We start from the raw sequence: 15,036 nt of genomic DNA on the forward strand, positions 1-15,036 counted from the left end.
GAGCTGTCCCTTTGAGCCTTTGTTTGAGCCACTCCTCAGCTCGGCTGTTCATCCCTTGTCCCTGTCCCCTTTTCCTCCTGCTCCCGGCTGTCAATGGGATGTTTCTCTGCAGGAGCAGATGGGCAGCTTTGATGGACTGGCTCCATTCCTGCCCATTCTGGCAGCTGTAGGGGTGACTGCAGAGTCTCAGCTGATTTCGATACTTGGGGTCATGCTGAGCTCAGGGAGGAGTTTGCTGTGTGTTAGGAAGTAGAATCAGTAGTAATGCTCAGCATAGGTGTGTGTGTAACCCGTGAGCAGTGCTCCATGCTGAGCTTGTGCTGCTCTGGCAGCTCACAGAACATCTCTGTGTGGGAAGGATGTGTTTGGGGACACCCTGGGATCCCCCTTCCAGGCAAGCCATGCTGCAAACACCGTTCTCTTCTGTTCCTCTCCAGCTCGTGTATCCTTGTGTAACTCAGTTCATCTGTCTTCCTAAAGGGTTCATAAATATTAGTGAGATAGGAATGTTCTTAGTGAATATAAACACTCTGGCAGTACTCTCATGCATTTCTTTAACTTTGTTTGTACGATTCAGAGATCTCTTGGTAGAAAAAGTATGTTTTGCCTCTTGGGAAACAGGCCCTTGAGATTCCTGGTGTCCTTTAGATGGCCTGGATTGGGTTTTGCTTTTTATATTTTTTGTTATGTAAAGGAATATCGTACCAAAAACTGAGCTTCAAAAATGAGATGGGACTCATCAGTTTTTATATTTCATGTTTATAAGTTGTGTGGAATTTTTAGTATTAGAAAATATATAAGAAAAGTGCAAAGCTGCACTTCCTTAAATACCTGTGTACAAGCATTGTTAAATTCAGAGATATTTTACAACACTTATGCAGCCATGGGAGCAATAACAAGTGTTTGACTTCTGGGGCACAGCTTCTTGCACACCRTAATTTTGATTTAATAGCAGTAGGACCCAATTCTGCTGCTTGATGAAYTTTTTCATAAAAACCCAGTTCTCTCTGCTGCTGTCAGGAATCTTTCCTACARTTTTACCAAGTGCTTTGGGGAAATCTGTGCCACTGCTAGCTGAAAGTTTAGTAGAAGAAAAAGTTAAAAAGTTCCCCATGTGAAGGTGATGACACTGAGCTTCATCCAGCAAAGCACTTTAGCACCTACTGAGGATGAACTGGAMTGATTTGCTGGAGGTGAACCAGAGTAATCTGTATTTGTGGGACCAAAACATCTGCACTTTGTAATAGACCCTCTRTTTACTTTGGAGGGCAGAATAAATCCTTTTTTCTTAAAGTACATCTGAGCAAAAGAATTTTTGTTTTCTTTGAAAACACAATGCACTGAGGCAACTCAAGAGTTTTTGTCGTAATTTAGTGCTAAACCTCTAAAATGGAGGATTTGTATTTTCTCCAAAGCATTAGGATAAAATGAGCTGTGTCAGTACAATTAAAATAACAGGTCCAAGTAYGCTTCTATAGTTTGGTTTTTTTCTTTGTTGTTGTAGGGGTATTTTAGGAGAAAATACCTTTTTAGGTATATATAACCCATTTGCATTTGCAGATGATTTTGTACCCAAGGGCCAAGTACTGTGTTTCTTTAGTCTTTTGTTCAGAWCTGTTTGAAAACGTGCATCATAGTTTAATTTCTCAGTGTGTGGCACTTTTTCTTCTGAGCATCCAGACCTTTAGAAAATTTCTACAAGTCAGTCACAAGGGTACCTATTAGCTCCCAGTCACCTAAAACAGTGTTTTGTATTATTTTTTATATAATATACAGAATATTGTATTATTTTTTAAAGAATATTTTTTTATCCCAGTGACAAGCTTTGTGTGCAGCTGGCTGTGCCAGTGTGTCCTCCTTTAGAGGTGTACCAAGATGTGGGACATTAAATAAACTGTGTTGTAGGTACAAGTTCTTGGTGGTCTGCCATACATGAACTCATAGTAACCTTCTTTWTGAGTGTGTGAGTTAGGAATTGATRYGAAATACAGCAATCAGRAAAGATGAAAAACAAGTAATATACATGGCATTGTAGTAGAGCTTGGAAGCCCAGAACAAGGAATTACACATATTTGAGGTTAAACTACTTTTGATCTAGAAAAGAGGCCAAAATCTTGGTCTCTGATCTGATAGAGCATTCAGGAAGAAGACAAAGAAGAAAATCTCTCCCTCCCCTCAGGAGATTGTACACTGCAAGATTTGACTTCATCTTGCCAGCCACCTYACCCTTCTCTTTGTTTGTGACAGGCTTAAATAAGATTCTTGAGAAAGCTGTTAGAATTGTCACATTGCATTAAACCAAATCAAACAATTACATGGCTGCAGGGAAATTGCTGGAACTTCTAATGATTTATTAAGAGAAGCATARCTATTATGTGTTAACCATGCTGGAATGTAGTATTTTGTACTAAATTCTGTATTTAAGATGTATTTAATGCAGTTTGGCCCAGTTCTGTATCTATGGGAAATGCAGCCATACAGTTACATTATTTCCTGGCTCTGCTTGTGCTAACTTTGGGATGAATCTTTTCGTTTTCCCAGTTGATTGCTTGCTTCCTTGAGAGAGAGGGAAATAAATTTAAAATCTTTCCATAGCCTTGGCTTTATTTGTTGAACGAAAAAAACTAGGYTTTGCCTCTTGGGTTTGACAGTGTGCGTATTTATCACAAATGTAGGAATTTTCTATCCCATTAAAAGTTTCAACAGATAATTTCAGCAGATAYTCTTTCAGAACAAAATAAATGCAGTAATACTGTAAAGAGTTATTAAAAGCTCTTAATGCAGAATATGATACCTTTCATTCATCCTTTAAATATCATGGGCTGGTTGTCTGGACAGGTATATACAAGAGAGTTTTGCTGGCCAGCCACTTCTTTCAGTAGTAGTGAATAACAACAAAAAAGCTGTGATGGTTCAATCCCGTTAATGAGTGCTGCAAAAGAAAGGCAGTAAAGTGAAACAGAAGATCAGAGCAAGTACTGGCTGGCAAGAATCCTATTGACGTGTATTATAAAATACCCAGTGGATGTATTAAAAAAAAATAGGGTAATTGTTTTGAGAGTTTTATCAGCTCTCTGCTGGTCTGGGATATTTTTGGCAGTTTCATATATTCAGTAACCTTCYATAGTGAAATATGAAAAAGTACTGTAATTCAGTGGATATGATATASAAAACATTAGTAAAACAGCATTTTTCTGAAATTTGTTTGTTATAATCCACATGGCAGTGAGGCAATCTACTATTCCTGTGCAATAGGGATAAATCTTAATATTCTTAACATAAATYTTTGGTATTTTTATTCTAAGTCTCGAAACTTTTTTCGTTTAGAGTTTTGGTRAGCTGTAGGTTTTACTTTGGGCAGCTCTTGTGCTGTGTTAATGGGATCACAGAATGGTGAGGGGCTGGAATGGACCTTTAAGATCACCCARTCCCAATCCCTGCCCTGGGCAGGGACACCTCCCACTGGACYGGATTGTCAAAGCCACSTTTGGAACACTGCCAGGGCTGGGGCAGTGCTTCATCATAACAAAACACATCAAAAGAAAATTATACTGTCTGAAAAAAAATAGAATAACAAAGAACTATTATGAGGTTTATAGAAAAATCTTTTCTGAGAGAATTCCTTGGAATATAAATGCCTTAGCAGATAAATATTTATTCTTTTAAGACTGTAACAAAATTGCAGATTACATTTTCAACTGTAGCTGGAACTAAAATAGAAATCACAATATCTGGAGGGGTTTCTTTCAAAGCCTATTTGTTTTATCCCAGATTTTTCTTCTTCTAAAATTCCACATAAGCCCACCAGAGACTTTCAGATCGTTTATAATACAATGTCATATTTAATTTTTCAATATTAAAAAGAACAGTAGGATCTAGCAAGAAAAGGACCATTTGTGTACGAACTGCAGTGYTTGTTTACTTTAGGCAAAAGGTCTTCTCTTACACATAGAGAATTCTAACTTTACAATAAAAGGTAGTTTGCTGTCAGGTAACTACAAATGAGAGGTCATTAATACAAATGGCTGATTTGAAAGGGTCGATTTTGATCCAGAGGAAACCTAGTCATCTTCTCCAGAAATTGGACTGATGAAAGGCTTCACCCCTGAGCTGGCAGTGGAACTGTAAACCACTGGTGCCCTCCATGGTGGAACTGGTTTTTACCACAGCCACAAACTGTGGCCCAGTCTGGTCAAAAGGCACTGGATCCATGGCACTCAGGGGCTGAATTTGCAGGATTTCTTCCTGGGAGAAATTCCAAGCTSTCTCAGAGTCCATACCCTGTGKGATGGTAGYRGTTYTGGTTTTGRKWWGRTGACTMCTAAAGCCTGACAGATATTGCCATGTRGTTACACAGCCCCTCAGCTGGGCRTCTTCTGTTTATGGTCAAAGCATTTTGTAGTTTGATATAATGYGTGTAAATGATGCTCAGCAAATAGTCAGGGAGCTAAAACTCAGCAGCTRTCTTCCTTTGTGCATCCATTTTCAATAATTAATTGGATATCCTGTGACTTTTAATTGTGAGAAGGGTGATGCTAGTTTTACAGCTCCTAAATTCAGAATGATCAGARCAAAAGCATTTTGTTCCTAAATGCAAGACGAGCGTAGCTATTCCCAATTATACCAATATGAAATAAACTGTAGTGGTGTAAAATTTAATTATAACCATTAGAACTTTATACCAGTTTTTACTGCTGGTAGCTCAGATAACTTATAGACTTTAAGGAAYCATTCTTTATGGGACATCATTTTTCAAAGGACATTAGAGCTCAGAGTAAATACCATTGAAGAAGCGTGTCCTTGGGCTAGAAATTGCAGTATCATTAATGTTTGCATAGAACCAGCAGAGTGTGTTAACATTTTCTTTCTTACAATCAGTGTTTTTTTCTTACAATCAGTGTTTTTTTTTCCAGGTGTAGGTGTGTGTTAGGTTGTCTTCAGAGTCTGTATGGAACAGTGTCTGCAGATCCCACAACTCCTGGCTCTGTGGCATTCACAAGTCACTGTAAAATAGACTTTGAATTTTATTATTGATTGCTCTTTCACAGTCCAGCAATCATGTTACTTCATTATGTTTGTTTTTCACCAGCACATAAATGGATTATCAGTAATGGGACAACTATGGGCTGCTACTGAATGTGGGTTTTGCAGCTTAGACTTGAGAAGGGYAATCCCCTGCTGCACTCAGCCTTTGAAAAGAGCTTGGGGAAACCACAGCTCTCTTCATTGCCTGCAGGAGAAAGACGTGTGAGCCTGTGGAAAATGGCACTGATTATTTTTGGAATTAACAGAACAGAGACAAACTGCTATTGTGGAGGAGCTGCAGAGTTCCTGCTGGGAATTGCTGCTTTTCGTGCAGCCTTGGTCATGTACCTTCGTGTGCTCAGGGATCTTCAGACCCTCCTGCACAGTCCAGGGCAGTGTCCTGCTCCCTGGTGACCTCAGCTCAGGGATCCTCAGACCCTCCTGCACAGAGCAGGGCAGTGTCCTACTCTCTGTGTGACCTCTGCTCACTTCTTTGTCTGTTCAAGGACTCCTCAGACCCTCCTGCACAGTCCAGGGCAGTGTTCTGCTCCCTGTGTGACCAATGCTCACTTCTTTGTCTGCTCAGGGATCCTCAGACCCTCCTGCACAGTCCAGGGCAGTGTTCTGCTCCCTCTGTGACCTCTGCTCACTTCTTTGTCTGCTCAAGAACTCCTCAGACCCTCCTGCACAGTCTGGGGCAGTGTCCTGCTCCCTGGGTCACCTCTTCTCCCTTCTCTGCTCTCATGTCTTACAGCAGCAGGATGATGGCCCGCAGGAAATCACTGCTCCTTGGGCTCTCCATCTGTTTGATCTGCTTTTGTGCATGTTCTGTCAGTGCTGGGGAGCAGAAATGATCCTGACAAGTGTGTGTACTGCTTGGCATATTAAGRTGAAGATGGGGAGAGCTGTGTAAAGCCAATAGGAATAATGAGCTGTCTGTCCCTTTGAAGTGCTGTTTTCCCTGGAGCAGGAGCGTTCTCTGGCTGTGTGCTGCAGTGATTTTGCTGAAGGTCAGCCATGCTGTGATCCCAGCTCTGCTCCATCAGCTCCTCCATCAGCTGCTGTTGGCAGGGCAGCTCTGCCCCCACACCTGCACTGTGCCTGAGAGCAGGGAACACTGCACTGCTGACAGCCCTGACCCATTTTCAGCCTGTGCAAGTCCCCAAGGCCCTGCTAACAGTGAGATGAATTCTCTTTTAGATGTGCTGAGGACAAACAAAACGCTTTATTGGGGACGGGTTTGTGGACCGGCAGCATTCAGTGAGCTAGGCCTGGATTTCACACTGTGCTGTTACAGTTTTCAATTAAAACACAGCAATGCTAGGTGTTTTTAAAGGAATTTATTGTTTGTTGAATGTGTGTTAAATCACTGTCMTGATGGAGGGATGCTTTCAAAGGCTGTTTCACACAGGGTGAGGATCTGGCTTTCTTTCCATGCTGTCACAGTGCAGGTACCATACACTGCAGGCAGCAGATGGCTGAGCACTGCTCAGTGCTTTATTCCTGCTCACCATTTACTCAGTCAGGAGCACAGGCAGCTCTGACAGGCTGCAGTTTTCACACAYAAGCTGGATAACTTTTGGCCTTTTCAGCTAGATTTCAGTAATCTATCTGAAATGRTGCTTGGAGCTGCTGGAGAACACGTGGCATTCTTGTTTGGATCYTGAAGATGCTCAGTCTCACAGGTGTCACATGGAGCATTTCTCACAGCTCTGTTCCTTCCACAGGATAGCACACAACTCCCCGCAGCAGGAGTGGGAGTTAATCCCTGGACCTGCAGGGCAGAAGGTTCTCAGGAGTGCAGAGCTGCAGAGACATTCTTGGAAAGATTGCTCTGCATTTCCCTGCAGTCAGACTCTGCTCCCTGCTGAAATCTGCAGGGGAGGCCATGCCTGGAGAGTACAAACTCTTCAAGCACAAGGAATCATTTTCTGTTTGCTTGTTCTAAATTGGTATCAGGTATCCTTGTCTCTCTTGAAGGGAGTGCTTCACCTCCACGACTCTTTACTCTTCCCCTGCACAGTTGCCTCTGATGGGTGCTGCTTATTTTCTGATCTGGAGTTAATTCSTACAACTCTCAGAGATACTTATTCTGTAATTAAATAATAATACCCTTTTKTGTGTGTGTGTTACATTTATCTTTTTACAGTTATTCAGTGAAAAAATAAGTGGAGCAGAAGGAACAAAGTTAGATGATGAATTTCAAGAGATGGAAAGGGTAAGAAAAGTCACTCTTTTTTTTCAATTTAAAGCTATTGCAGAAACAAAAATATTTCATGTTTCAAGTGATTGAATGGTATTGTAGATTTACCTGGGGGGGAGCCCTATAATGTGCTTCCAAACAGAACGATAAAAGGATAATGCCAGTTTATCCTTGAGCCTTGTCAGCTCAGCCATGGCAGAAGACACATCCACAAAGGCTGTTTGAGCAGAGGATCAGGTTCCTCTGACACCTTGAAGGGAAGAGAAATTCCTCCTGAAGGGTGCAGAGCACAGGAGGAACCTTCTTCCTCTGTCTGTGTGGGAGATTAGAGAAGTCTGCAGTTTTAGTGAGGCCTTTTAAATATCATAAAGCCTTTGCATGTGATAAAATTAATGATAAAAATCTAGCTACTGGGGCCAGATATTCTCCTGATAAAAGATTGTATTTCTTAGTTTAAATCCACTGATGAGYTGGGTTACAAATTAATAGATTACTRTCAGTTTCTGCTTCTGCAGTTTCTKTGTGCTTTTTGAAAATTGCTCTTGCCTTTCTGTGTATTCTTTAATGTTCATCGTAGACTTACTTTTCTTTTTCAGAAAATTGATATTACTAATAAAGCTGTGACAGAGCTTCTGTCCAAATCCACGGAGTATCTTCAGCCAAATCCAGGTACRGTAGGAACAATAGGTGTTGGATTTTGATGAAAATTGCTTCATTACTTGGAAATTAATTTTAGGTAAATAAAAGCTAAATAGGTCATCATTGTGAGGTTTCTGTCTGGAGTTCTGCAAAGTTCAAAGCAAGAGGGAGAGAGAGAGGAAATTTACTTTGGCTGTGCTTGTATGTATTTTGCATTTGCTATCTGCAATATTTCTAATCARGGAGCTCACAAGCAGGTCTATGCAAAGGAATGTGAGTGTAGGTGAGTATTTGCCAGGAGAAATGATGCTTTTTCAGTTGGGAGAAAAAACCAGTTTTATGTGACCCACATTGTTGAATGGCATATTTCAGCTTTGGACTATGAGGTAGTGGCAACAAAACAATTACCAATCTGAGATGAGTTTAGTGACTTGCTTTGTGCCTTTATTTGTGAAGTGATTTATTGCTTTGAGTGGATTTCAAGACTGGTTTTATCTCATTTTTTTTTACTTTCTCTGTGTCCTTTTAGCATACAGGGCCAAGCTGGGAATGCTGAACACTATGTCCAAGATCAGAGGCCAAGTTAAAACCACAGGCTATCCCCAGACAGAGGGACTCCTGGGAGACTGCATGATACGGTATGGCAGAGAGCTGGGCCATGAGTCTATGTTTGGTGAGTTGGTGCATCTCCTCGGCGAGTATTTCAGCATAAAGCTCTTTGCAAATATTGCTCATTGCTTGGGTAGCTGGCACTGCAGGTAAGAGGGACAGTGCAGGGTCAGGGGATGGTTGATCCAGCTCAGGACACTCCTGCCATTTGTAACCTCTGTTCCAGTGGGTGTGACAGCACTGTCACTGAGCCTGTCTGACCATCACTGTTATCAASCATTTCAGTCTCTAAGTTGTCTGAAAAAAACCTAAGTAATTTTTGGTTATTCTTAAATGCACTTTATTTCTTCTAATCTTTATGTAAAAATGGTTATACTCTATTTGAGAAGTAAACTAAGGGAAAAAATTCCTATAGAAAGAAATAAACAATAACACTGGATGTTTTTTTTTTAATAATGACCTATGCAAATACACTAGGGAGAACAATTTTTCCTCCTGATACCTGTCAGGGGGAAAAAGCCCAGAAATGTAATTCAGAAAAAAAATTTTCTAGTTCTAGTTTTYTATAGGGAACAAGCATAACTTGCTTTATTTTCTTTCTTACTCTTCAAGGGACTGCAGCAGATACAAAGATATTTGAAATGGCTGTTTTAAAAGKCAATTTTTCTGCTTTTACATATCTTGAGATATAAGAGTCTGTTCTTTACCACAGGCCTTGCACTGCTGGATGCTGGTGAGAGCATGAAGCAAATGGCAGAAGTGAAGGACTCGCTTGATATTAATGTCAAACAAAATTTTATTGATCCTCTACAGTTACTGCAGGACAAAGACTTAAAAGAAATTGGGGTAAGTTTTCCAGGGTAGACTTCACTTATCAATAATCACAGTCAAATCAACTTAGTTYCCTGAGATATTTTCCTTGAATGCAAAAAGGTAAATAAATTTTGTTGTAATTGATTTTCTCTCTAGCAAAACAGCAACAAAATCTGCTTAAAATCAATGCCTGGCTACTTCTCCCTTGTCTGACTTACTCAATTTGCTATATTGCTTGTACAGTCAGTACAAGGATAGTGAAGAGAATTATAGTCTTTATTTTTCTGCCCTCTTATTTTAATGAACATTTTTAATAATGCTTWTGAACATGTGAGTGGGCTGTGATTTACTGCCAGTGATTATCCTATCTTATCATCTCTGTCAGCCTAAAGCTGTTTGTAATGGAGAATGAATAGAACTGCTATAAAAGGTATTCAGGGCAAACACAGAATGATCTGAATAGTGTCAGAAAATGTTCAAGTGCCATATGSCATAAGGAATGAAATTTTAACCTTTAGAGTTAAGTTTTTCAGTGTTTTTGTTTACAATGTGACAATTTAAAGAAAGCAAGGCAGTCTTTGTCTGAAACTGTTGATTTCAATGGATTTGAGTATTAAGTTAAAACCCGGGTGAAATGCAGAAATGAAAGTTATTTTATTTGTTTACACATAAATGGATGTAGAAAGCATAGCAAAAAGATAGCAATAATGTCTGTAGCTGTCTCCTTTGATACATAGCTGTTTTCAGTTGTGGTTCTTCTGAGCTGATGGAAAGCAATTGTCTGATGTTAGCTTTAATGAGCATTTTGTACTGTCACTCTGAGTCCATTGTGGGAGTGTCAGTCCCAGGATTCCTGGCAGCAGAAGAGCTTGTGCACTTGTATCAGACAGAAATGTCAAGTTGATACCTAACAAGGACAGCAAGAATACAAGATGAGTTGGAGCACTGCTTTATGAGGGGAATAAAACCCTTTAACTTTTRGTTGTCATGTTGTAGATAATTCAAGGCATAAAATTGAATTACAGTAGAATATGGCAACACACAAATATTTAGGTTGGATCCYGCTTCCCTCAACAGCTCAGAGGATCTGAACTGTTGCACATTCAGTGAAGTCCATGAGGTGAATRTCTAAGACTGGCAAATCAAGGTAGCCAATACCTCAAGAGCTGCCAAAGGGCTCTTTATTCAAAATTTCATTCATGTTCGTGGCCCTGCACTTACCTGATGCTGCCTTGGCTCAAAGGGAGGGACTGTACAAATCCCTGAGCCTGTATTTCTGTAATTCTGCATATATTTGCATCCATCACTGGTATTTCCTTAAATCACAGTGTTTGTTTGGGCATGTCCCATTTGATCCMTCTCATGAATGTTCTGTGTCTTTCAGCACCACCTGAAGAAACTGGAAGGACGGCGCTTGGATTATGATTATAAAAAGAAGCGTTTTGGAAAGATACCGGATGAAGAAGTAAAACAAGCAGTAGAAAAATTTGAAGAGTCAAAGGARCTGGCTGAAAGAAGCATGTTCAATTTCTTAGAAAATGATGTAAGTCTGTGCTGCATTTCTGTTTGGTGCAGGACATCCTGAAGGGGTGAATTGGTTAAAGCCAGTCCCATCCTTGACAGGAGGGAAGGTCTGAGTGCAGAAACTCTGCCTCTTCCCACTCTTAATTCCCTCTCAGAGAAGGACAGCAGTGAATGGGAGAGCTCAAGAACTCAGGAATTTCTTCTGGAGATGCAGTGGCTCAGACAAAACRGCCACAGAGCTCTCAAGTAGGACGAGCTGAGAGTAAAATGCAGTTTGGTCAGTGAGAGGGTCACAGCTGGGAGATTGTATAGTCATGGAGCTGCTGCTGAAAGTATGAGCAAGGCCATGTACCCTCTGTGCATTCTGAATTTTGGGTCACTCACAGGCAGAACTCTGCTGCTGCTATGGAGTCTCTGATTTTTACCTCTGAAATCATTGCTRTTACTCTTTGGCTCTGCAGATCACTCCACAAAGTGAGTTTGTGGCTTGGGCTCAGGTGTGGGGACTGTGGCTCAGTGTCCAAGTCCACCATGAAAAGATGTGTGAATAAGGAGCAGCTGTGGCCATTCAGGGTAATCCCCTCCTCTGTGCACACATTGAGCAATAGTGGGATTGATCTCCTGGGTTCTCATGGAATTGTAGGAAAAGAGAACTGGACCTGAAGTTTTTTCCATACCCATTTCCTATAGTTTCTGTTTAAAGAAAACTCTGTGCTCTTTCCCTTCCATTTTCATGCTGACCCAGCCTGCCTGTCCTCCTCAAACTTCTCACTGCAGCCTTGTTGTCTACCCCAAATGGTGTCACTGTGTTTGCAGAGATCTTTACTGCAATCACTGTTCTCATTCTTTCAGTTCCCCAGGGATGTCCCTCTCTTGATGTTCTTGCCCTGCAGTGTGTTCTCTGAGCTCTGCTTCCCAGCCTCTGCAGGTGCCTTTCCCAGGCTCAGTRCTGATCCCATCTTTCTCAGGTTTTTTCCAGCCCTCCCACATCGATGCTGTTGCAGGCATTTCTTATCAGATCCATCTTCCTGCCATTCCCACACCGCCAGTCCCAGCTTCATCTTCCTAAGGAGCTTTCAGTCCCTCAAGTTTCTCTGGCTCTTTCCCAGTCTCTCTTTCTCTCCTCCTAATCCACAGCTCCATTTTTCTCCTGGCTCTTAGYTGTCTTGTTTGGACAGTCCTTTATCCATTTTCTCTGAGCACCACATCCAAACCCCAGGCACTTTGTGTGTTGTCCTCAGCTGTTTATATTACTCTCTTCTGACTGTGATGGAACTGTATCAGCTGTTGGTTTGGTTCTGTGCATTTCATTTCTTTGTGCTGTGTGACAGTGTTTGGCTCTTGGAGTCCTGGAGAATTTTTAATGATCTCTTTAACTGAGTAAAAGCAGACAAAGTATAACACAAAATTGCCATGGGTCCATAAAACATTTGTAGAAAGCTTACTCTGGTATTTTCTTATGATCTGATCCAATGTCTGAAGACATCATGATGGAATGGAAAGATTCAGACTTCTTGGGGTCTGTCTTCTTAACRTTGTCTTGAGGAAGACAAATATCTRTTACTGCTCCATACCCCAYGCAGCTTGAAGCTTTCAGCTTGTGTTAGGGGAATGAGATTATTTGTTACCTCATGAATAAAAATATTATTTTATTTCTTTCTCCTTCACATTCTCCCTTTCCCCGTTGTTCATATATTTAAATGTTTAGCTAATACATTTTAAATCCAAGTAGATAAATCATGTTTCATGTATCAGTTTATAAATGCTGCCATCTAGTGAGGTAAGTCCAGATAATTTCAGAGCTGCAATTTGTAAACATTGATAATAAACACTAATGGGTCTGACTCATAAGAGCTGTCACAGTGTAATTTCTTCCAGCATCGATCAGAAAAGCTCCCCTTTCACCTGCTAGGGGGTCATGTCCYATTAAATGTTCTGGGCTTGGGTGTTGACAGGCGGCTGGCTTGGAAGTTGAAAGCAGAAGGGATTTGCACATTGTGAAAGGAAATGACTCAAGGACCCAGCCCTGAGTTGGTGAGCTAGAAGTTACACCTCAGTTTTGTTCTGTTTCCAGCTGGCAGTTTCTTTGAYACAATCACATGTGCTCTTTTCCAATAACCTTTGCAAGGTGCTGTGGGTTTGAGATTCCAGCTCTGTTTCAAATGATGTTTATTTATCCCTCAGCTGAATGTACTGCAGTGCCCTTAGCTGTATTTTCTTGTCTGTCTTTCAGGTAGAACAAGTGAGCCAGTTGGCCGTGTTTGTAGAAGCAGCACTAGATTACCATAAACAATCCACAGAAATTTTGGAGGATCTGCAGAGCAAGCTGCAAAACCGGTGAGACTGAACCCCTTGGAAAATGTTGAAGCTCTTTGACGATGTTGGAAGGTCACTGAAGCAGAGATGCTGTAGCAGCAGCTCCCAGATTTTGCTGTGCTTTGTGCCAGACTGAGCTCTGTGCCTTTCAACCCCTGTCCCTGGCAGCTGTGCTGGGAGAATTCAGTGTAACACAGGATCTGAGGGGAGCTGAGTGTGTGCACAGCCCTCACATCTGGGGAGGTGAATGAGGACAGCCCCTCTTGTTTGGAGCTTTAGTCCAACCTGCATACTYTGAGTTGTGTTTTGGAGGCTGTGCTGAGGAGTTGGCCTGTTTTTGTTGAGATTAAGAGGAATAAYGAAATTGTGCAGCACAAAGCCAGCTGGCCAGGAGCACAGCAGTGCTGTACACATGGAGGAAAGGCCCAGGTYATCTGTGTCATCCTAAAGGGAGGAAGAAATGCTGCTGTCATTCATGAAGGTGTCACTCACAGAGCCAGAGCTGAGTGTCACTGAGGCACAGGCAGAGCCAAGAAAAGGGCCTGGGGCTCTCAGCTCAGGGTGGGTGTGGGGGCTGCTGTGTCTGCAGCCACCCTGTGCCATCCCTGCAGGGACACGAGGAGCTCTCAGCTGGGCACACAGCAGGGAACTGGACAGCTTTGCTGGCTGAAGGGTTGTTTCCCCTTTTTCYTCATAAAGGGGATGTGTGAGATACAGGCCCTGCCCCTCTGGCCTGGATGTATTTCTCCRTGTGAGCTCATTCCTGCAATGTGTGCTGAACTCAGTGGCAGCTGTGGGTGCTCATCACTTCTCAAACTCAGGCTGTTAAGCTTTATGCCTCTGTCAGCAGGACCTAAATATTAAATAAATGAGGGACTTGTTGAAATTCAAGTATTGCATAAGATTTGAGCAGGTTTTAGKAAAAACACAGACTCTCTCCAAAAAAAACCCCCAACCAACCAAAAAAACCCGATACCATAAAACCAAAACTCAAACCAACCAAAAGAAGCCTAAAACTAAAACCAGCAGATTATTTTCATACTCCACCTTTCAAACAGCAAATACCTTAACTTGAACTTAAGTTCTGTAAGTATTTCTTCTTTCTTCCTATATTAATCTCTTGCTGCTCTTCCTGTGTTACAGAATAAATGTAGCATCTAGTCGGCCTAAGCGTGAATTTAAGCCAAAGCCTGTAATAACTACAACTCTGGAAATTGGTGATAATCAGCAGCACAATGGGATTGCCTATAGCTCTTCTGTGAAATCATCAGGTGAGTCTGTCACTGCAGAATTCCTGGGTCTGGAGATGTTTTGCAGATGTTTTGGTGCTGCAGGTATTGTACCATGAGAACAATGGATCCATCGGACATCAGTGTCTGTGCATCTGTGTCCCACATTTCTAAACAGAATGGGGAGACAGAGGAAGCAGGGGTCCTCTCCACACACTCTCACCCATCTGCAGTTTAGGTGTGCCATTCTGTGGGGTCTTCTGAATTGTCACTGAGGGTGGGATTAGAGAGGAGAGTCAGTGTAGAGAACAGTTCATTTCTTGCCTTTAGAAAACTGACCTCCCCATCYCATGCAAACAAGTGCTTTCATGCTKCATTTTYCCTGTTCCATATTGACCCTATCAAAGTACAGATCTTGGATTTCTCTGCCACTGTCACTCAAGGTAAGTCAGACCCATGGAGATGGGCAGGATGGTTCAAAGCGAGATGTGACACATCCAGCACAGCTGCCATTACAGTTCAGAACATGGAAATGACTTTTCCAAGTTTCACAGTCRTTTTTCAAGTGAAGTACCAGCTTCTTGGAGCAGAAATAGCATTTTCCTTTGGTCTGTAACATATGAGGGTTATTTACTACTCAGGACTCGCACACATTTGCAGGGCTAGATTCACATAAAG

General features: G+C 41.7%; 1 protein-coding gene across 1 annotated transcript in view; it reads left to right on the top strand.

Annotated features, from left to right (window-relative positions):
• SH3GL3 (SH3 domain containing GRB2 like 3, endophilin A3) overlaps nucleotides 1-15,036 on the top strand; it is a 31,594-nt gene that overhangs the window by 13,662 nt on the left and 2,896 nt on the right. Inside the window, exons 2-8 of the mRNA XM_057382036.1 lie at nucleotides 7,175-7,243; nucleotides 7,825-7,897; nucleotides 8,397-8,540; nucleotides 9,189-9,322; nucleotides 10,674-10,832; nucleotides 13,047-13,150; nucleotides 14,273-14,400. Of these exons, the coding sequence (XP_057238019.1) occupies nucleotides 7,175-7,243; nucleotides 7,825-7,897; nucleotides 8,397-8,540; nucleotides 9,189-9,322; nucleotides 10,674-10,832; nucleotides 13,047-13,150; nucleotides 14,273-14,400 (811 nt within the window). The remainder of the gene's footprint in view (nucleotides 1-7,174; nucleotides 7,244-7,824; nucleotides 7,898-8,396; nucleotides 8,541-9,188; nucleotides 9,323-10,673; nucleotides 10,833-13,046; nucleotides 13,151-14,272; nucleotides 14,401-15,036) is intronic.

Source organism: Malurus melanocephalus, unplaced genomic scaffold (assembly GCF_030028575.1).
Source record: "Malurus melanocephalus ecotype Western Australia unplaced genomic scaffold, MMel_1.1 scaffold_547, whole genome shotgun sequence".
Lineage (NCBI taxonomy): Eukaryota > Metazoa > Chordata > Aves > Passeriformes > Maluridae > Malurus > Malurus melanocephalus.